This window comes from Rattus rattus, chromosome 5, assembly GCF_011064425.1.
Source record: "Rattus rattus isolate New Zealand chromosome 5, Rrattus_CSIRO_v1, whole genome shotgun sequence".
In the NCBI taxonomy this organism is placed as follows: Eukaryota; Metazoa; Chordata; class Mammalia; order Rodentia; family Muridae; genus Rattus; species Rattus rattus.
In genome coordinates this window covers 10,787,146-10,809,964 of record NC_046158.1, presented here as the reverse complement: position 1 = coordinate 10,809,964, position 22,819 = coordinate 10,787,146, and the positions used below count along the sequence as shown (strand labels likewise).

Below are 22,819 nucleotides of genomic sequence, written 5' to 3'. Positions count from 1 at the left end.
AGGATGCAGGATGATATCTTACATATTCGAAACCTGTCCTTCGAGGAAAATAAGCAAACAGCACTGACAGGGTGAACAGGGTCTCAGGCTTGTGCCAACACAGCTCCATGTCACCCTGGGCAGGGAGGCTCCCACTGCAGCTCTACAGAACACTAGCAAGACACACCCAAGGGTAGGCTGATCCCCTGGGGTGTGGCTTCTGCCATCAGCAGGAGAATGCCTTATCCCCCTGTCAGGTGCCAGCTCTTCAGTTTCCTTAGCTGAACCCCAGGAACAAGGACACTTAAGTACCAAAGAAAAGGTAGAACCTGGGCTGACAGACACAAGGAAAGAAACAAGGGTCACACTCCTGGCTGCAGAAGTGTGGCTCTTCTAGAGATAACGAGGACAACTGTCGTGACAATCACAACAGGAGCAGAATTGGTGGTGGGGGCTGGAGAGCCTCAAAACACTTTAATGCTGAGTTGTGGCTGCTGTCCACATAGAAATAGGTCTCTCCACTGCAGGACCAACCTCAAGCTAGGCCGTGGAAGAAGCCCATGGCAGGCCCCCATGGCTGCCCGACCAGCCAGCCCAGGGCCTAGCTGCAGGCTCACTCTTACCGCAGCTCCGGGTGGTCCAGGGCGTTACCAAGCCTGCCTTTTTGGCTTCTGGTATCTCCTCCTGCCAAAGGGAGCCACGGGTGGAGTCTGGGGCATCTGGCACCCCAAGTGAGCTAGAAAACAACGAATACATGGAGAGTGAAGTCACAACCAGGCTGGGGCAGAGGAAGGATGAGTGCCAATACCCACTCAGCGGGAATGTCCCAAGATCCAGGCAGAAAATGTAGAGCAGGGCTGGAGAGATGGCTCAGTGGTTAAGAGCACTGACTGCTCTTCCAGAGGTCCTGAGTTCAATTCCCAGCAACCACATGGTGGCTCACAACCATCTGTAATGAGATCTGGTGCCCTCTTCTGGTGTGTCTGAAGACAGCTACAGTGTACTCATATATAATAAATGAATAAATCTTAAAAAAAAAAAAAATATCTAGAGCAGACCCGACTAAGCCCAGGCGGAGGATGGGCCTCTGACACACAGAGCAGCAGTGAGCTTGTAGCACTTGTATGGATGGTTCATAGGACGGCCACTAGGTCACAGCCTCCATCAGCCAAGTACGGTCATAGTGCGCGTGTGCGCGTGTGCGTGTGTGTGCATGTTTGTGCGTGTGTGTGCGTGTGTGCTATGCGTGTGTGCAAGTGTGTGTGTGCGTGTGTGTGCATGTGTGTGCGTGTGTGTGCGTGTGTGTGCATGTGTGTGTGCATGTGCGTGTGTGTGTGTGTGTGTGTGTGTGCGTGTGTGTGTGTAGCGGCCCTGCCAGTGTGCAGTGTTAGCTCCATCACAGCCAGCTGTGCAGGTGAGATCACAGCTCAATGTGGCAGTGTAGCTATCCTGGTCATCCCTGCAAGCTGCTAAGAATACCATCCACAAGGCTCTGTGGAATGAGGGTGAGGACTCACAGTACCATGGCTAGGACTGGGCCGCTGCCCTTACAGCGGTGCTCGTAATGTACAGCTGGGTCATCGGGAGAGAAGTACAATCATCACGGAGGATCCTCTCTATTCTGCATGGTCTCAGGCAGCTGCCCTCCCTCAGACAGGAAAGGCCGTGGCCTTTACCCAGGTCAAAACAGCCACAATGGGCAGCAAGCTGCTGGTGCAGGTGTGTATGCAGCAGCTGCGGGATTAGAAGGCTTTGAAGCACAGACGATGGATATGTAAATTGGCTGGTGTAGGCGGTGAACACAGCCTCTGGCCACTCTACTTTCTCCCTGAGGCACCATCTGTCCCTGGTACATAGTGACCTGGACTCCACCTGAATCACCAAATGTCACTCGTGCCTGATTCAGCAGCCCTCAAAGCCTGCAGGTCTCTAACTCCAGCCTTCTTCAAGTCGGGTACTGTGCAGGGCAAGGATATGGCATGTCCACACCCAAGCCCCTGCTGGAGTAAAGCTCCTTCTGAGTATATAAGCATACATTAAGGCTGCAAGGCATGATGGGAATGCAGACTTAGAAGCAGTTTCCAGAAAGCAGAAGCAGTGGAGTGGAGTTAAATGTGAAGGCAGGTGGGACCAAGCCCCACGGACAGCTGGCTAGAACAATGGTGTTCTTAACTGTGAGAGGATGATGACAGGCTGGGCTCTTGCCCATCATCAAGTGCCTGTAGGACGAGGAGAAGATCTCAGCATGAGAGTCCAGACCCTAGAAGGTGCATCTCAGGAGAACAGAAGGAAAACCACAAGTCTGGAAAGGTAAACGCTGCCTTTCTGGGAAACAGGCTCTGAGTATCATTTCTGCCTCCTCTGGTCTCTCCTAAACTATTGGGATAGGACCGGTCCTGTAGAGCTCTGTGGCCTGCACAGGTATGCTCATGTGGGGCAGGAACACAGTAGAAAGACGGCACAGATGTGCCCAACCTGCAGCCCAAGATTTGTACCCCAGGACGCCTGAGAATACGTCCAACGCAAAATCAATTTATTTTTGACACTTGGAAACCTATGTTAGAGGTTCTCAGCATGAACTATATAGATGATAAAGTGGCGAAGAAACTCCAACAAGTTGGACACCCCTGGAGGGGAGACCAGGCCACGACCCCTGTGTAGCTATGTCAGGAATGTTGGCACCAGGACCTTCTACACCTGGGTCTACGACCTTGGGGTCACTTTGTCTATCTAAGAGCCTGGGATACTGAAATTAACCCTCCCAAAATTCTGGAAGAGTCCATTTTGGAGTGGTGTTAGTGAATTAGCCAAGGAAAATCTCGGCCCAATGCTGCCCCCTACTGGCCTTCCTAAATCAGTGACGCCACAGACCTTACCATCCAGGAAACAGCAAGTCTAAGGTGAGTGACTAAATTAGGGGTGGGATTCCTAGTGCAGGGGAGGCATCTGGAGAGAAGTCTCAGCTCTAGGAGGAACAGGGGTTGGAGATGTCACATCACCTGCTGCTTTCAGTAGATGGGGAGGGGAGGAAGCATGAGCTTCCTCGAGGTAAACAGAACTGAGACTTGACACAGCTACCCTCCTCCATGGCTGGGCCAGAAGCGGAGCCCTTTGGCTTCAGCCATCTTAACCACAGTCTCCTTCACAGCCTGCTCTTCCAGCTCGGAGTATGTGGCATCTCCTGGGCTTGCACAGCCTCTCCTCTTCTAAAACAACTAGCCAGACGTCAAGTAGAAGACAGCTCGGCTGTGGTTAGCAGTGAGGCACAGTCCCTGCACATGGGGGCCAAACTGAGGTCAGGGGTCATCCTGGTGAACAGTGTCAAGCACAGACATGGGGCCAACGGGGCCTCTGTGGCAGTGTTCTCCCTGCCTCCTCCAGGGTGTGTGTTCTCAGTTCTGGCCACAACTCTGTGGAGAGGCTGTTCAGGTTAGAGTTACCGCCTAGGGTGCTCCAGTCTAAGGACGGTAAAGTGAGAGAGACACGGAGTGGTCCCTCTGGTTGGAAGCACAAAAGATTACAAGAAGGAGGCTGGGGCTGGGGTAGCAGTTGGGGACCCCAGAGCTTCTAGTGCTGGAGGATGCCTTGGACAAGGCCCAGTGAGACAGCAGCAGGCAGGGGAAGGGAGATGTTTTGGGAGGCAGAGGAAATTTTCAGTCCTGGAGAGGCCAGGAACCACAGCTGCAGACAGAGGAAACCCTTAGTTTTCTGGTGGGCGACGGCTGAGGGTCATCTGCAGAGTTCCTACAGCACAAAAGCCTCCCGGACCCTGCCCAACCTGGGCTTCGGTGGAGGCTACTAAAAGTTGGATGTGGTGGAGCAGGATGGGCCCGGAAAGGAGACACGGTGAGATGGGCGTGAGGGCACGACAGGGGTCATAAAAACCACAGAAGATGACATCATAAGCACACGTGGGCTGCACCCGAAAAGGCTAAGCCAGTGCTAGGGACCAAGGCCAGAAGAAGGTACACGGATAAGCCTGTGAACTAGACATGGGGCAGTGAACCCAGGCAGGCTGATGCACCCTATGGGCCAGCACAAGAAGTGACTCCCTGCCCAGTGAGGTCCAGGGCAGATGTATGAAATGGGCCAGTGCTAGCAGCAGCATGGCCTATAGCACATCTGGGGAGTTCTGTCCCTCTCCACCCGACCTGATGCACCCAGACTCCTGGCTGTGAACTCGGAGGACACGAGAGGCAGCCTTCACAGCTGTGGCACAGCAAACTGGACTCACCTCCTCATGCAGGCGCCGAGGGCCTGGAGGTTAGCCATCTCTCTCTGCAACTTCTTCTCCAGCCCCTCTATGGCGTCTTTGGAAAGAGCCTCACGACTTGATGAGCCAGCAGGGCAAGGCTGAGTGTGAGGGACGATCTGAGACACTGAGGCAGGGGTGCTAGAAACAGGACCTGCAGAGCATGGAGGCCTTGCTGGCCTTCTTGCCCCTGAGGGAAGTGGGGCGGGTAGGCAGCAGGCTTCAGGAAGAGCCTCCCCTCCCCCCACACAGGATGAGACTGCTATGGCCTGTGCCATATGTCACCCAGGAAGCGTCAGCTATCGTCACCGCCCTCACTGTCTGGGCAGCAACCACCCTGCTCTCCAAACAAGACACTGACTGGGGCCCCATTGCTCCAAGCCCAAAGGTAACTCCACAGGCATGACACCCACTGCCAAGCCCTACCTTGGGGCTGGCTCTCAGTGTGAGTCCTCAGGTTTGGGTTCTGCAGTTCCCAGCTGGGCCTCAATGGCAGCATCTCACCATCCTGCAAGTAGGTGCTGAGGAGAAGGGGATTGGTCTGCACATCCACCAAGTCCTGGGAGGTTTCTCTGCCGCCTTTCGACATTACGGTTCTGAGGTACGAGGGCAGAATAAGTGTGGGGCTGCTGGGTGCTGTGCTGGGGTGCAAGGGCGGCATGTCCGAGGCCAGGTCACCAGCTGTGTCAGGCAATGTCGGCTTGTGTAGCTTGGTGGATAGGATGTCAATACGCTGCTCAAGGGCCTCAGCCATGGTCTCCAGTGCCTGCAGCCGGGCTTGCTTGTACTGGAAGAGCAGGAGGGCCCATGGGCCCAGATAACTCAGTGTCCTGGGGGTCCAGAGAGATGCACAGCCCCACCCTCCACCCCAGGCAGGACCTGACACTTCATGGGGTCAGGGGAGGAGTCAGTAGATAGTAGCAGGGGGGCACCACTCACGCCTTCCGGGGAACATCCAGTGTTCTGGGTCTCAGTGCGGTTCCATGGTTTGTTCAAACATAGACAGAAGCTGCAGGGAGAGGAGAATTGTTGGACGCAGCCCCAGCAGCACGGGGTTGTGCAAAATATACGTGGGAAGCAAGGAGAGGAGATGAGGACCTCTGTGACAGAGTCAGGGTTGACCACAGACCAGAGGTCAGGGCCACGATGTCACATAGCTCAGTCACATAGCCACACACAGCTCAGTAGAGCCAGAACTAAGTGTGGATGCAGAGTGGAGAAACGCTAGCAGAAATGGCAGAAACTGTAGTTCCTGGACAGCAGTTTGGCAAGTCCTCCAATCTCAAATACCAAATCACCACATGGGTAAAAGTATCGGGTGTGGACGAATGTCTGCACAGCTTCCTCACAGTGACAGACGAGTGCCCATGAGCAGAGGATGGAGCAGCCATGCACACAGTGGGATGTAAGCACAGACAGAATGGTACCTGCCACACCAGAGGTAAACCTCAGAGACATCCAGTGACAAGGACATGTGAGACGGCATTCCGCATCTCTGAGTTCACCTAAGCCATCCGATCCAGACGGACAAGCCATGCAGGGACTGACAGGGGTTGGTGTTAAGGGGGATCCATTTGGGAAGAGGAGAAGATTCTGAGGGAGGATGGTAGGGATGACTTCACGGTACTTGGAACTGAGGCCATGGGTGTGCGCCTAAGAGCATTAGGCCAGGTACTGGGGTGGATGTCTGCAATCTCAGCACCCAGGAAGCTGACATCAGAACACTGGGAATTTAAAACTACACAGTGAGACTCTCGCTGTGGTGCTGCACCCAGCATTTAGGAAGCGGGGCAGTTGTGTATCTCTGTGAGTTCTAGGCCAGCCAGGGCTACACAACCAGATCTTGTTTCTAAACAAATAATAAAAACCTATTCAAATCAACAAAAAAGAAGCTAGGTGGTGGCCTGATAAGACCAGCTACTGAGGCAGGAGGATCACAAGTTTAATGTCTGCCTGGGCAACTTAGTGAGACCCTGTCTTAAAATAAAAGGCTGTTTTTTGCTCGTTTTGCTTTTGTTTTTAAGGCTATGATGTAGGTAAACGCCTTTAATACTAGCACTCAGGAGACGCAGGCAGGTAGATCTTTGGGAGTTTGAAACTACACAGGGCCTTGTAAGGTCCTGTTATAAATAAATACATGACATAAACCCAAAAGCGAGGGGCGTAGCTCAATGGTAGAGGGCTTACCTAACACGCATGGAGCTCTGGCTAGGTTCAAACCCAACACAGAAGACAAGAGGAGGGTGTGTGAGATGACGGTGGGGAGAAGCTGACCACCCGGGCCATAGTTGGGGTCATTCTCACCACCCATAACAAAACACACTGTAAAACACCAAGGATTTTAGAAGAAAGGGTGTTGAATATGCCTCGTCACCCAGAAATGATAAATGTTTGGAGAGGAGTGCGTTTAAACTAATTTAAATATCATGCAGTGTGTGCGTGTATCAAAACACCACATGTACCCCATCTATCCGTATGTGCAATTTTTAGCTTTTATGTATCAGTTCGGCAAAAACTTAAAACAAAATCCAGATGGATTGAGGATTTAAAAAATGGTTATCGTTGTAAATGTTATGTGTGTTTTTTAGCACAGTTTTAAAAAGTGGGAATAAAAAAGGGTCAGGATTCGTTGAAGGGAGACAAGTCTATGGTTTTCCGCAGTGATGGGGACACCCTCTCTAACACTGTGGTGAGTTAGAAGAGCCAGGGCTACCCAGGGGTGTGGTAACTGGTTGGACCCGAGTTGTCCTCTGGAGCTAGAAGCTGCTTTAGAAGTTCACAGACACAGGAACCTAGGCTGCCCTTCAGACATAGAATGAAATCTCAGGCTGTACAGTCAGGGACCAAGTGGGCAGAGGAAGGAAGGGAGTTAGAAGGCGTCAGAGGAAGGAGAGGATCTTCCGTCTCATCTAGGGCTAATGGTTTATATGGAGGGGTAGGAACAGGCACCGAGGAGGTCAGCTCAGGTTCCTCCCAATGCCAAAAACATACCCAGGAATGTCCCCAGTGAGCCTAAGGCAGGGGGCATTTCTGGAAGCTCCTCTTGACAGGGGCTGCCAATCTCCACTTTGTGCCCCACCCCCACCACCAACCCCCACCCATTCCCCCTCCTGTACTGTGAGTACCTTAGCAGGGGGCCAGGGAGTGGCTGGCAAGACCAGAGGTGGGGGAGGGGAAGAGCTGTCCTGTTCTGGTGGTGCTGGAAGGGGATGAGAGGGAAGGAGGGAGGAAAGAAAGAGGGGTATGTGGAGGAATCAGCCCCCACATGTTGCTGGTGGGGATGGAAGGTGGGGAAGCCACCGTGGCAAACAGCATGCAAATTCTTCAAAGAACTCCGCAGAGAAACAGTGCACACGAACACCACACATCCCCTTGGAGTGGGTCTCTGTGTTCCCCTTGGAGCGGGGCTCTGTGTTCCCCTTGGAGCGGGGCTCTGTGTTCCCCTTGGAGTGGGGCTCTGTGTTCCCCTTGCTGGGCTGGTTGTGATGGAAGATGTGGGGCACCTGGGGCAGGAGGTAGTGGATTAGGAGCTGGACACCTAGGTCAAGTCCTCTCCCTGGTACTCAGGGCCAATCATAATGCCAAATGTTGAAATCCCCAAAGAGTAACTTCCTCAAAGTCTAAAATCCTAATCCCAAGGTAATAAAATTCCGAATATTGAAACCAAAACCTGAAAGCTGAAGTTCTCAGGAAAAGACCTGAGTGAGAGGGTGGCAAGCCGGGCTCTGTGGCTGGGGCCCACCTGCTCTCTGCACAGCCTCCGCTCCTGCAAACTGAAGGAAGGAACCTAGAAACCTGGGGACATATTCACGCCTGCAAGGGGTTCTCCAAAGACCAGTATGCCATCCTCAGAGACCCTCAGAGGGTCCCCAAGAAGTGAGGCCCTTGCAGAAAAAGAGCAACTTCCCACGGTGACAGTAAACTTCAAAACACGGGCCAAGAAAAGGACAGTATCACATTTCTGTCCAGCAAGCCGAAGGACCCAATGAGACACCCTGACTCAAATCACCAAGGTAGCTATTTCACCAGAACCAGTGTCTGAGATCAGCCCGGGCCTAAACGCAGTGACATTCTCTCTCACCTCAGCAAAACACCATAGTGTCTCTCCTCTGTAAGCACTGGGGTGCCATGAGGACCCACTGTCACCGGCAATGTCAGAGTTCCTCCCCCCACCCCCACTCTGACGTCCTATATTTTGGCCCAGGAAGAGCATCCCTGCCTCCCCACCCACCTGTCTGGAGCCTCTTGGTCCCCAAGCACCATGCCAGATGTCACTTTGCTCCACTTCCGCATTGGTGATCCCAGGTTCCCAGGGGCTTCCGCGCCCTAAAGCAGAGAAGATTCCTAAGTCCCACAACCACATTTCAGTTCAGAGCTGGACTCCAGCCCCCACCAAGGACTTCAGGCTAGACTCTCAGAGCATTTCAAAGAATTAGGGGTGAGGAGGCAAATGGGTCTCCTTAGCCCCATCTGCCTGTGCAGACAGTGTGCCGGGACTCCCCCAAAGAGCCAAAAAGGAACCAAGTTCAGCTAGAACATTCCCCAACACTGTCACCACTCCAGTCAGGGACAAGGTCCCCTGCCTATCATCTTTGCCTTAGCACGGTCTCTGTCTCAAGTAAATGCCTGAAGCTGCCCAGAGCCAATGCTATCTCTACCCCTGGGTCCAGTGGCACCCGGCCACTCATATGTGGGTGGACAGTAGGCAGCCAGGTGTAGCACAGAGCCTCAGGCTCAAAGACTTGCTGGTCCCCTTCTTGTCACCCATCCAGCACATACCCCAGAATGTATGGGAACAAAGGTGACGATGCCAGGACTTCTCTGGGAGACCACAGGGATGGCCTTGACACTGACAGCCTCTCGCTGCTTCCGGTACACCTCCTGCAGCCTCTGCTTCCGCAGCTCCAGGGTGTGTGCAGCCAAGGCCTTCTGCTCCATGGACTGCTGCCGTCGGTCCTGCGCCTTCTGACGCACGAAGTCACCCAAGGACTCAGTACTATGTGGCTGGCCGAGAGACCCCCATGACCTTGGACAGGGTATGTCCTGTTCCTCTGAGGGTTTACTTTGAGGAAAGTCTTGGGCAGGCTCTGGCCAAGCTGCCTTGACTTTTGAGGAAGGAGGGACAGCACTTTTGCTCTTGCTGTAGGGACTGGACCTCTGCACATAAGAATTACTCCAGGAATCCTGGAGAGCGGAATGTGGCCTACTCACACTGGGCTCAAAAACCTCCCAATCTTTACAAGTAGAGTAAGCTTGGCCAGCCAGGGCACTCCAGGGCCGCTGTGAGAAGGGGCTTCGCTTTTGAAGGGGGCTCCCAGGCCTCCGGACGGAGGTGTCCTGGCCCTGAGCTTTCCTGGCCCTCTGTGGGTAACTCTGCCAAGCCAGGGCACTCCAGGGCCGCTGTGAGAAGGGGGTTGGTTTTCCTGGGGTGCTCCCAGGTCTCAGGAAAGAGGTGTCTTGGCCTTGTGCTGTCCAGGCCCTCTGTAGACAAGACTCTTGCTCAGCCAAAGTGTTCTTCCAGTGTTGTTGACTGTGCAAGTTTCCAGCTCTGCCCGAGGAGGAGCGCTTCCCTTCTGTCACTGTCCAAGCAGCCTTTGAGAAGGAGCCCTGGGTGTCCTGGGTGCTTCGGGGTCCCTGGTGCCTCTTCCCTGCCAGGTTCTGTGGCTTTGGTTTTGATGGCGAGAGCTTCCTGGCCGCTCTGGGGCTCCTGGCAAGCTCCAGACCAGCCTGGATTTGCTGGAGCAGGTCTTGCAGGGTCTCCATGGCACCTTGGATAGTTGTTGACTGGTCATGGAAAGCCAGGCTGGGTGTATGCTTGGAAACCTGCTGCTCATTGTGGGCAGATGTGGGTTTACACAACCAGGTGTGGGCAGCAGAGGCCCCGACAGCTGCTGCTTTCCTGTCAGAGCCTGCAAAGACAGTCAGTGGAGGAGTGTTGGGGGTCTGTGGTCTGGAGGAAAGAACAGACCTGCTCCTCCATTCAGGGGACATCATGGGGTGACTAGGGAGGCCACGGCCTCAGCCCCGCAAATGTCCTCTCAGCCTCAGCCCTCGTGATCAGCACACGAAGGGGAGCAGGGACTGCTTTTGAGTGAGTACCTGCTCCATGTGTGTTAACGGGATGCACATGGAGGGGTGGCCGCCACAGGAGTGGCCGTTCCTTCCCATCTGCTCTCCTCACCAAAGATCTGCAGTAGTCCATCTGCTCCCAAAGCTGAGAAGAGCCTCTCTCTTCAGGTTTGTAAAGAGAATTCCTCTCAAATTTCCGTCTCCGAGGGAAATCTCAAGAGAGGATACCCACCCTCCAGAGCAGCAAAGGGATCTCCTCTGTGCCCACCCACTAATGCCACAGCAAAGCACCAGGCCAAGGCCAAGGCGTGAGGTACCTAATTCCGTGGCAGGGGCCTTGCTCTGGAGCCGGGAGAAGGTAGGAGAGGGCCCAAGCAACCGCCTCACAAGGTCTTGCCCTTTTCGCCAGGCGTACACACCAGCCAACTCAGAATCTTAAATAGAAAACACACAGCAGGACCCGTGGCTCTGAGAACACTGGGTTCACACCGGTCCTGGAGATAGCTTGGCCGACCCTGCAAGGGCCCACAGGGAAACCCCTCATATCCGAACCCCTGTGGGAACATTAGCCAGCATGGCTGACGTACATCTCAGTGTGATGGTGGACCCCCAGGATTCTGCTCAGTAGAGGGTATATAAAACCTCTCCCCTAACAGTAAACCTGCAGGCCACCCAACACCAGCCCAGGCACACAGCCTACGCTTGACCAGGAACAATGACAAGACCACAGCCCCAGATGACACTTGCATCTGGCCATACGGGCTGACACCAGGGTCACCACAGCCAGCAACGTGATGAGCGCATGCCTCAGCAGAGAGGTTAATGTGCTCTGAAGCTGGTTAGAGTCACAGCAGTGGGATCAGGATCAGAGACAAGTGTAGACCGCCTAACGTCCAGGAATAAACGGCCAGCACAGCCAAGCACCTCTTAACATACACCGCACGTGGTAAACAGGCTTGTTCAAGGTTTCACTTCATCATCTCGAACTGCATCCAATGCCATTACTGACTGGCCATCGTGACAACCCCAGTCACAAAGCCCCACAAAGGCAGGAGGCAGGCCTTTTTTTTTTTTTTTTTTTTTTTGGTTCTTTTTTTTTTTTGAGCTGGGGACCGAACCCAGGGCCTTGCGCTTCCCCTGGGCAAGCGCTCTACCACTGAGCTAAATCCCCCAACCCTGAGGCAGGCCTTACACTCACACTCACATACTCATTCTCGTGTGTTCGCCCGGCTCACTCTTACACACTCACAAGCTATGATGTCCAGTTCCACACGAACTCACATACACTCATAGGCTCACATAGGTTCTCACACTCTACAGAAGCCTGTGGAAAAAAGCTGTGAACTGACCCGGCAATGGTGGCACACGCCTTTAATCCCAGCACTCAGGAGGCAGAGGCAGGCGGATCTCTCTGAGAATTTGGGGCCAGCTTGGTCTTACACAGCAACCCTGTCTCAAAAACCAAACCAAACCAAACCAACAATCTGTGAACGAACTATAAACCAGGATGTGGCAGAGAACAGGATGTTCATCCCACAGAGAAAACGTGGCCATTCCAGGGCATTCCCACCAGCCTTTGCCTTCAGGTACATTCGCTTACAATTTATGCAATTCCTTCTAGAAGGCTACCTTGTAGGATAAACGCTCTGCACTCCGTCCCATCCACAGTTCCCAGTGTTCTTCCACAATGCTCACGCACAGATTTGCATATCCACGTGTCCACATGTTCACTCACACTCACTCATTCACACAGGCTCATATGTATCCACATACTCACAAGCTCCCGCACGGGCTCACATACATCTGCATGTGCTCGTTCACATTAGCACACACGCTAGCACACTCGTGTGCTCACAGAAGTGCCCTCTCATACACAAGCACACACTCAAGAGCACACAGGCAACCATATATAAATGCTTGCCACACTCACATGCACATCCACACACAGGCTCCCACACAAACACGGTCACAGGCACAGATACCACTGTGTCCAGGCTGCTCTTCAAACCTGAGATTACATCTGGTGTGCTCCCAGTCACTCTGCCCACATCCCTGCTCCAGGCTGGGATCACCCATGTAGACTAAGCCAAGACTTGTCCTCTGCCCTATGGGCAACACGTCATATGTTAGACCATCCAGAGCACGACACCTGCGGGCAGCCTACCTGAGTCAAGCCCTTCTCCTCACTCCTCTCTCCTCCCTCCCTAGACCTGACAGTTGTGAATTAAATAGCAATCTGCCATAGTTTAGAAAATCAAGCCCCTGGGGACTGGAGAGATGGCTCAACGGTTAAGAGGTACTGGCTGCTCTTCCCGAGTCCTGGCTTTGATCCCACCACCCACAGAGCAGCTCACAATGCCTGCAACTGCAGTCCCCAAGAATTCGACTCTCTTCTGGCCTCCTCAGGCACCAGTCATGCAAATGTAAGCAGATACCCACACACACAAAACAAAAATAAATATTTTTAAAATTTTAAAACATTCTGAAAAACAGTTAAATCATGATAGTTGTAAAATATTCACCTCTCCAGGCCAAAGAAAAACAAAGCCCTATGCTGAATAGTCTGAAGAAACTCTGCTTCTGGGGTGAGCTGCTCCAAGTCACCTTAAACTACCTTTCCTGGGAAGAAGATGGCAGCCAGGCCCTCTATGGGAACAGCTGCTTCTCTGTTTTTTTTGTTTGGTTGGTTGGTTTTGTTGTTGTTGTTTTTAGACAGGGTTTCTCTGTAGCCCTGGCTGACCTGGTACTCTCTCTGTAAACCAGTCTGGCCCCAAACTCACAGAGATCCTCCTGCCTCTGCCTCCCAAGTGCTGGGATCAAAGGTGTGCACCACCACTGCCTGGCTTGAGCACCAACTTCTTAAACTGTAGGTCTTGATCCTATCGGGGGCTTTATAATTGAATGTGGGGGCAGAAAAAAGACAATGGTAAAAAAAAAAGTGGCAAAACTCCCAAACATACAGCAAGCCAGAATAGAAAACAAGCTGCTAGCTGTGGTCAATATAAGCAAACGCTGCATGAAGACGTCTGCCGGCGCTCGCCCATGTAACATCACAAGGATTCACAGCCACCTCAGGTCTGAGCACTGTACACGCCACCACACCACACAACTCCAACACACACAGCCTCAAACACCTCAGCCAGACTGCGGATCAGCGCATGTCGTGAACTGCCATGATTTTACAGACATGCTGGTCTTCGAAAAACATTTCTATCTTCCTGTGAGCATGCCTCAGTGTGTAAGCCTCAAATCAGTCCACTTGGACTAGATTGCACTCGAGCGTTTGATTTTTAAAACTGCTCTTTGAGTTGCTGCCTTCAATTTCACTTAAAAGAATTCTTATGGGGCTGGAGAGATGGCTCAGTGGTTAGGAGCACTGACTGCTCTTCCAGAGGTCCTGAGTTCAAATCCCAGCAGCCACACACGGTGATTCACGTGTGACCTGTAATGGCAGTCTAGGAGTTACCTACCCCCTTCTAGCTTCACAGGCATCCGGCATATATATATATATATATATATATATATATATATATATATATATATATATATATATATATATGGTGCATATGCACACAAGCAGGTAAAACACTCAAGTAAAATAAACTTAAAAAAAACCCCTAACAAGTGGACTTTGGCAAGGGATTAGGACAGAGTTTCCAACAGTTTCTGAAATAGCCATGAACACACTCCTGACACATGAATCAACTCTGAGAAAATTTGAGGATGCTTTTGCACCCTACAGTATCAAATAATCAGGAAGGATTTAATCCTTTATGCAAAACATGCAAATAAGCACGCATGCATTAGTATGCAAATGTGCTTTTGTTTTAGGAGACAGTTGCATCACTGAATCACAGTTTAAGACACTCCCCAGAAGAAAAGGAGCCCAGGCCAAGAAAGGTCAACATTGGAGCCTCATGGTTCCAGACCCAAGGCTAAGCCCAGTTGCTGTCATCAGATCCGGCTGTAGGGCTGGTGCCTAGACTTTCCCATGTATAAGAGAGGGAGGGAATGTGCCTAGCGGTGCCTCCTGACAGCCAAAGACAGCTGCTGCCTTTACAGGCAAGGTGGGTACACAAGTGAATTCTGGAGTCTGGGGTGAGGTTGGTTGGCTGTGCTGGCCACATCCGGGTCACGGCGGGGATGAGGACGAGGACGAGGACGAGGACGAGGACGAGGGTGAGGGTGAGGGTGAGGATGAGCTTCCTGAGCATCTCAGCCCTGCCCTGTGGTGATGCATCGAGCTGACTGTGCTCTCCCAGGCACTGGGCCAGAGGCACCATGTAGGTAGGATGGCCCCACCGGCCTCCCGCACAGCCATCCAGCCTCCCCATTAGCCCACCAGAGGAGTCCTGGTCGATAAATGGGTCCTGATGGACACATTTTTTTCTCCTGCTGAACAGTTTAATGGCAATTAATTTTTTTATGGGAGGATTTTTAATCTGTGGAAATGGATGGAGTCCCCGAGTGCCCTGTCAAAGCTCCAGGCCGACCTAATCTATGATAAAAAATGCAAAGCGAGGTGATATAATCTGAAATTAAATATCGGGCTTCATTTTCCTTTGGCCCGGATGGATGAATATTTTATAACTATTGTGATTTAATTTTTTGTTAACTACAGCAAATTTCTAATTCATCCAATTCCCAAGTCCTGTAGCTCTGACCCCTGAACCCAAACTCATCTCTCCTTAGCCCAGCTGTGGCTTCGTCACTGACAGAAACTAATGGTCACTACCATCAGGGTGACACGGTGACTGCGATGATGAATGCAGCTGGTGGCGCGCCCTCTGACCCCGTGTCAGGCAGACAGCAGGTCATTTTTCAAGCAAGCCATTAAAACAAAACAGCAGGAAGCTGGGGATGAGGGAGACGATGGTGCGGATGGTGCGGACGCCGGCTATATCTTACGTATGTTCACGGAACCTTCCAGAATATTCTTGTGGTTTTGCTATCTCTGTCTTGGATTCCAGAGGTGTTTGTCCTTCCCGACCTGTTTTACCTCTGGCCAGCTGGAAGAGTCATGTACACCCTCCACTGAGCATAGTGTGCACTAGGCAAAGACTCATTACTCTAGAGGACAGAGATTGCTTGGGAGCAGGGAGGACAGGACACTGAACAGAAATGAAGGTGAGGTTGTGCACAGAACACATGCTACCCGTGCTGGTAGGTTCAGAATGATAACCTCATGGGGTGAGTAAACTGAGGCAGAGAGATATGCTTAGTCCTGCCAAACTGACAACAACCCCACTGGGTGGTGATCTCCCCACCTGGAAAGTCTTAATGAACACTGGGCTGGAGCGGGAGGCCTCGGCAAGAGCTCAGGCATGGCCTCGGAATATACCTGGTGCTCTAGAGCCAGATGGGTCAGGCCCGGCCCAGGTCTTTGCCTTTGTGGTGAGCAGGCTGCCAAGCCTCCCTGGGTCTCAGTTCCCACATTTAGAGAATGGGAGCCAACCTACCTCACTCCCAACATACCTCAAAGACATTCGAGACTCTGCTTGACTCTCTCCCAACAATCTCAAAATGCTCACACCAAGCCTTTCTTTGGGGTCCATGGATCCAGCTAGATGACGGGACCCCTTTGGTTGCCCCCACATGCTGTAGAAGCAGCAGTCTGCATAGTGACTGGGAGTCTGGGATTCTATAAGGATCCAACCTCAGGAAAGGGGCTATCCTAGATCAAAGCTTACCACACACACACACACACACACACACACACACACACACACACACACACACACACACACACACACACACGGTTACTAACTAGATCGCCTGAAGACTTGCCATAAAACTGACAACCACATGGGTCAGGGTGGAGCGCTAGTAGGCAGCTCATGGTGCTACTGAGACATAGGTACCACCAAGCACGCTTCCACCTGTAGTCCTGGATCCCAGATCAGGAAGGCACACTCTCTTCCAGGCTACCTGGAAGGGCAGCAAAGCAGCAACACATCTCTGACAAGAAGAAAGGCAAGGGTGCCACTTTACTCAGTCTTCCCAGCATGCCACTGTTCTGGAGACCAATGGGCTGAGAACATTAGGAGTGTGGCCAATGGCTTTATGTCATTTCAGTCTGCAGGGGCATAAGACATCACTTGGGGAGCTGTGGACTTCCACTTCATGGCAAGGAACCTTCAGATCCCAGGGTCCCAAGCTCCTTGCATATGGCAAAGCAGGTGGCCCCTGGCAGCCAATGTCCCCAGCGTATCTTAACAGCTAGAATCACAGACTCTGGGGTCTGAAGTAGCAAACCTTACCTCTGCCTTTGGTAGTTCTGCGAAGGATAGATGACTTAGAGATCTCTCTTTTGCAAGAAATATTTTTGACCTTTTTGATGTTTGTCCTTGGATCTGACAGAAGAAATGGAGAGGGAGGGAGGGAGCCTTAATCAGACAATATTTTGCAAGTAGGCAATATACTCAAGACTTAGGACCTGGGTTTGCATTTGCTGAGCAAAAGAATGACTGAATGGGCCAAGCCCCAAGGGAGTCCAAGGGTAGCTTCTTTGCCCTGGACGTAGCTCCCACCAGGGAAGGAAGATGGAGGCTGGAACTAAAGGGTCCAGTCTCTGACAAGCATGATGACAGCACTCTGATGGGGGAGCCCCTTCAATATCCCTCAGCAAGTTCAGTGGCCAACTAGGGTCGAATCTTCTGTTTGGGAGGCTAAAGCAGGAAAATAGAGAGTTCAAGGTCAGCCTGAGTTGTGTAGTGAGGTCAACTAAAAAGGAAAGAAGAGGAACAAGAGAAAAGGAAGAAGCAGAGTGATAGAGAATCGGAGGCAGGAGGACATGTTCTGTGGGACTCCAATCATGTGACATTCCCAGCATCATCAGATCCACAGAGACAGGAAGTAGAATTGTGGGTACAAGGCTTTCTTGCTTATTATCCTTTCCTGCTTCCAGAGGAATGGGGAAGAAAGTGTGCCACCCAAGAGCTGGGGACCAATGGGCCTGGGAGGGCAGCGTATTCTGCATTCTAAACTTGACCTGTGGCCCAGGAGCCATGCTTGTGGTGCAAAAGGGATGATGGCTTAACAGACAAGCTGAAAGGACAGGATCTCATGGAAGGCAGAAGAGAAGACTGGGCTCAAGAAGGTCCTGCCCAGCCTGCCCATCAGCCAGCTTGGGCCCCCACCTATATCTGCCATTGGTTCATGATCACAAGGCAGGGCATGCTCCTGTTGTCTGCTGTCCAATAGGTGTCAACTGGAGTACTGAGCAGCTTTCACACCTTGCTAGGGACCTGCTCCTTCCAGAAGAAACTCTCCTATTCCCAAAGTGCTGAGGGTCTCCATGATCTGGGGAAGTCCCAAAGCACCTGTGTCCCCATGCTTCCCCTCCCCTCCCTTGCATCTCTGAAACCTCCTACGGGCACAGCCCGAGACTCTAATGTGCGGTCTAACCAGCAACGCGTGAGCCCAACATCCTTACAGGGGAGAGGCTCCTGCCGTCTCTCTATGCCCCTTTACTGCTGACCAGGAGAGTGAGCAAGACCATGGCTGTCAATACCTAAGTCTTCTGACTGCACCCATCATTCAGCAGCCCCGGGGCCAGTCAAGGGTGTCTTGAGTGCTGCCTTCCATCTACAACATGGAACTACGAGCCCCAGTTCTGTCAGGGGATAGAGGTGTGAGTTCAGAACAGGGCTGGCATACAAGGATGTGGGAAGGGCCTGGGCCTGGGCTTCTCTCCACAGATGTCTGCCAGGAGAAGGCCCTGCTTTGCACTCCTACTTTGATTTCTTCTCCTGAGAAGCAGAGCATGAAAATACAGGACCTAGGAAAGCCCTGCATGACCCCTTCCTAGCCAGGGTCCTTTTTGACCATAAGTGTCCTTATCAGTATCAGGGTCCAAACTGGAACCACTCACCTAAAATACGATGCTGGGGAAACTTTGAGAGTTCCCGTCTCAAGCCGAGAGATGCCCTGTCTTTGCCTCTGTGCTCAGCCATACGGAGGATGCCTGGTCCTGGAGACAAATCAAACAAAAGAAGAGACGAATGCATAGTGAAATAATTTCCAGAAGGGAGTTCCAGTTTAGAGCCCTCGGAAGCCCTCTAAGTGTTTTCCTGCTCAACACCTCAAGCCAGAAAACACATCCCCAAAGGCCATCTGAACACATCGCATTGTGCTTAAAGCCACACCTTGTTCTTATCAAAACCAGCACAAACATCTTGTTCAGTCCAACTACAAGCAAAGACATCTCACATCCTTCTCCTTTGTATATACAGTCTAGGATCCAGGCCCAGGGAATGATGCCATTCATACTGGGCACCTCAATCAATGTACTCGAGATAATTCTGGAGCCAACAAAGTAACTCAGCAAGTAAAACCACATGGCCATGTAAGCTTGGTGACCTGAGTTCAATCCCCGGAGCCCACAGAAAGATGGAAGGAGAGAACCAATGTTACAAATGTTGCCCTCTGATGTCCACTTGTGACGGCACAGATGTTCATCACACACACACACACACACACACACACACACACACACACACACACAGAGAGAGAGAGAGAGAGAGAGAGAGAGAGAGAGAGAGAGAGAGAGAGAGAGATTTTTAAAGGGTCATTTCCGATAGGCCTGTCGCACAGGTCATTCCACATCTCATCAAACTGACAGGTGAGATTAGCCACAGCCATCCCATGAGGTTAGTGGGTGACTTTGGTGACTTTGGCATAAGCCCAGAGGACCAGAGTACTGATAACAGTGCGGGCGGTAGAGCCTGAACTCTTAAGGACTTAGGTTCTGCAAGGAGTTGGACATGAGGCCTCATGCACTGATGGCAGCAGATAACTTCTCTGCGTTTTGTCTCCACTCGGAAACTGCGTATGAGGCTGAGTTCAAAGGTGGTAGCTTATTCCCAGAAGACATTCCAAGGCAATCCGGCGTTCAGGGTGCGGTATGGGTACTGCTGGCTTTTGGTCAGGTTTACAGTGAAAATCAGAAGCAAGAAGCAGAGGATTTGTAAAGCCTCAGTTTGGCCAGAAAAGAGCCACCAGGGAAGGTGGAGACAAGGATGATCTGGGCAGAGAGGAATTTCAGAATAGAGCTGCTGGGGCACCCTGCTTGAAGAGGGACACCTACAAAGCTGTTTCCACGGTTTCACTTCATTGTCCTCCATCATCCAGGCACTCAAAGGCCACTGCAGCCAGCCAAAGTCCAATTGGACCCACTTACTGCTAAGCAGACCTCGGCACTGTCGGCATTTTTTTTTTAAGGCATATAGAACACAGAGATAACGCACTTGTGGAGGCTCCTGCTGAAATTTCAAAGGAAAGACTTGGAGATCAAACCCCCCATAGATTGCCCGTGGAAGGATGAGTCTGACGCTCTGAAGGTGAAGTGTAAGCTGCAAAGACGACCCTGGGAACTTAGAGGTTCCAGGGTGGTGGACTTGCTGTGGGAAGCCACGGGTAGCGAATACAGCCAGCCCAGAAGAGAAGACGAGGGGTTGCGGCAAGAAAGGCTTCAAAGTGGGGTTCCACAAGCCCCTGGAAGCTCACGTCATGTTCCTATGCACCCAAGGACATAACCCTACACACGAGCGGAGGCTGGGCACGTGGCTCACTGATGAAGCGCATTTTCACATTGGCCGTTCCTGCAGAAGATACTGGTTCGATTCCCAGCTCACATAGCAGGCCGTTCACCTTGCCATTAACTCCAGATGCAGGGACTCCCAAGCCCTCTTCTGGCCTCCACACAGGCATGCATTCAAAGTTTTAATCTGTGGGATGTAATGATTTCCCTGATGGTTTGAACCCCTGGTTGGACGAATACCTTCTTGATGTTTCTCTGTTCTCTTTTGAAATGGGCATGTCCGGCCCTTAGCACTGTATCTTGGAAACGCTTTTTGCCTTGCGTCTCTGAGGAGAGCATGAGTGGATCTTTCAGCAATTCCAAAGTCTCTGAGCTTCTTGAAGATGGGCTAAGTAGATTTTGCACCAAGACAAGCCTTCCGAGTCCAGGGCAGAATGGTATGGTTTTGACATGTGTGCTGAAGGCTTGATCCCAGATGTGACACGAGGTGACCAGAAACTAATTCTAGGAATGAGTTAGCCCTTTGATGGATTTCTAGCTGAATGGGCTAGGGGCGCCTGACAGGAGGAAGTGTGTCTTTGCAGGTAACATTTTATTCCTCGATTCTGCCTCTCTGTCTCTGCTTCCTGTTCACCGTGGGGTCTGCAGGTTGGCTCTGCCATGCCCTTAGTCTCACTGCAGGCCAAGTCAATGGAGCCAAGTGACCATGGCAGAATCCTCTGAGACATGAGCCAAAGAAAATCCTTCCTTTTCTAGGTTATTTTTCTCCAACATTTTTGTAACTAACACAAGGCCATACCTCAGGGAACTGGCCAGGGCAGTCTGCTGGGAAAAGGCGCATAGAAGCCAGTGATGATTTTGTTTCCTCCCTGTACTTACCTATATTCTCCAAAAGGTGTTCTCCTTGAACGAAAGTCACAGAACAAGTCCCATGGGATCCCATTTCTACGAGGTGCCCAGAGTCATCAAACCCATAGGGACAGGAGGTAGAAGATGGGTGCAAGGGACTGGGGAGGGGAGGCTGCTGGGGTTGAGGGTGAAGGCCATTTGGAGAAGGGTAGTAGCAATGGCTGCATAGCAAGGACTGGCTGCCTGCAATGAACAGAACGTCTTTAAATGACAGAGACGGGACTAGTGAAATGGCTCAGCAGGAAAGGGCTTGATGCCAAGGCTCATGTCTTTAGTTTGATCCCCAGAACCCAAATGGGGGAAGGAGAGAACCTGACTCCTGCAAGCTGTCCTCTGACTCCCACAACTGGGCTGCAGCAATGCTCCCCCCACACAGATACATATGTGCATAAATAAATAAATAATAAATAAATAAATAAGATGCATTTTTAAATGGTAGAGATGGCTAATTTTATGTTACGTATTTTACCACGGCTTTTTAAAAGATGCTACTACCTTACGAAATGGACCGATTCCTCCTTAGAGAAATTCCTAGGCAGCTGCCTAGCTTCCAGCATTTTTGATGGGAAGCTCTTCAGGTATTTGTTTAACTAACACTCACCTTTGTCACTCCAGAAAACACAACCTATCTTGCTTGTGGGGTGGCAGGCAGACCTTCTAAATCCCACACTGGCTTTACCAGGTGCACCTGACAGTATCCAGGCTTAAACAGACCCTAAGGCTTCGTGGACAAACAATAAGTCCCTTCTACAACTCCACAGGCCTCTGTCTTCCAAGGCTCCATCCCTCTCATCTCATTGACACCATGATGAATCTTCTTCACCCTAAACCCAGCTCAGAAGCCCCACCCAAGCCACCCTGCTCCCCCAGTCCTCAAGCCCTTCCAGGAGCCTTATGAACATAACTTTACTACTTGCCCTCCATATCTCCCACTGCTGTGGCCCACACAAGCTGGGCAAAGCGGCCACTGACCTGGGAAGGCAGGCACAGGAAGAGCGCTTGTCACCCTGGGGGTCTTCCGCCGTAGCATTGCTGAGGAAGTCTTGCAGAGATACGAGACACTAGACGGGGTAGAGGTGCCCAGGGAGGCACAGCTACCGTGCCACTGTGCCTGGGCTCGGATCTTGTCCCTCAACTGCTCCAGACGAGGGTTACTCTTTCTGGGATGGCGTTGGGGCCCCAATACCAGGGGTGGTCTCTCCTTCCAGGGCCCATTGAAAAGTGTGCATGATTCATGCCCCCCTGAGGAGCCAGACAGTCTGCCGGATGACACAGAGCTGTCCCCATTCCTGGTGTCCATGCATGCAGACCACACGGGCAGGCTGCAGGCCTTCACGTAGGGGTCTGGCTCCTTCATATAATCAGACAAGGCCACATGGGGAGCTGTTCCAGATGGATTCAGCTGCTGAGAAAGGGAAGGCCACCTCGGCGTTGTGGCCAGAAGGTTGTCCTTGGCTGTATATGGATGGAACGCTTCATCCCTTGGAGAGAGGGACAACACAGTCGGTCAGAGCACAGTATCTCAGATGGATGGAGTCCTATACTCCCCAACACCCCTTTCTGTTTCTACCTCACAGCCTAAGACAAGAGGGACCAAAAATGGGCATCCCCTGACATTCTCCCTCAGACACTAACCACAACCTTTTTAAGGTAGGTACCAGATCATTTCAATTTATGCTTGAGAAAACTAAGGCTAGAGTAGCCAGGCCAAAACCAAAGGCACAAGCAAGTTTTGGCCAGGGACCCACACACTTGACCTCTGTACCCTCCTATTTCCCACGAACAAGCTGCCCCTGGGGAAAGGTGACCACAAGACTACTTGTCCTCATCCACACAAACACTACCTGTGCTTGGTGCTGTCCTTCTGACCAGCCATTCTCCCCATGGCCTTGAGGGAGTAGAGGCCTTCTGGCTGGTTGTCCCTGGAACAGTTCTGCAGGGTTCCCCTTGGGTGCATGAGTGGGGTTGTCATTGTAGCTGAGACAGGAGGGTACAGATGGCAAGCCATACCATTTGGGGCCTTGGGTCTAACAGTATAATCACATGGTAGTCTGTAGGTCTACTACACA

General features: G+C 51.8%; 1 protein-coding gene across 1 annotated transcript; it reads right to left on the bottom strand.

Moving 5' to 3' along the window:
- Positions 1–519: 519 nt before the first annotated feature.
- LOC116900014 (coiled-coil domain-containing protein 187-like) lies at positions 520–22,722 on the bottom strand. Its single transcript, XM_032901814.1, has 10 exons — positions 22,595–22,722; positions 21,723–22,231; positions 18,183–18,272; positions 16,561–16,653; positions 9,011–10,140; positions 8,463–8,557; positions 5,171–5,240; positions 4,658–5,018; positions 4,214–4,385; positions 520–715 (listed from the first exon to the last, which is right to left on the bottom strand). Exons 1-10 carry the CDS (start codon positions 22,720–22,722, stop codon positions 520–522), a joined length of 2,844 nt encoding a protein of 947 aa, XP_032757705.1.
- Positions 22,723–22,819: the final 97 nt, after the last annotated feature.

Bases quoted from the DNA above. Each gene is read 5' to 3' on its own strand.
- LOC116900014 (XM_032901814.1), bottom strand. From the start codon at position 22,722: ATGACAACCCCACTCATGCACCCAAGGGGAACCCTGCAGAACTGTTCC. The intron at 8,558-9,010 runs GTATGTGCTGGA...TCTCTGCTTTAG, and splicing joins TTGTTCCCATACATTCTGGG to GGCGCGGAAGCCCCTGGGAA. The intron at 4,386-4,657 runs GTAGGGCTTGGC...CATGCTCTGCAG, and splicing joins CACTGAGAGCCAGCCCCAAG to GTCCTGTTTCTAGCACCCCT.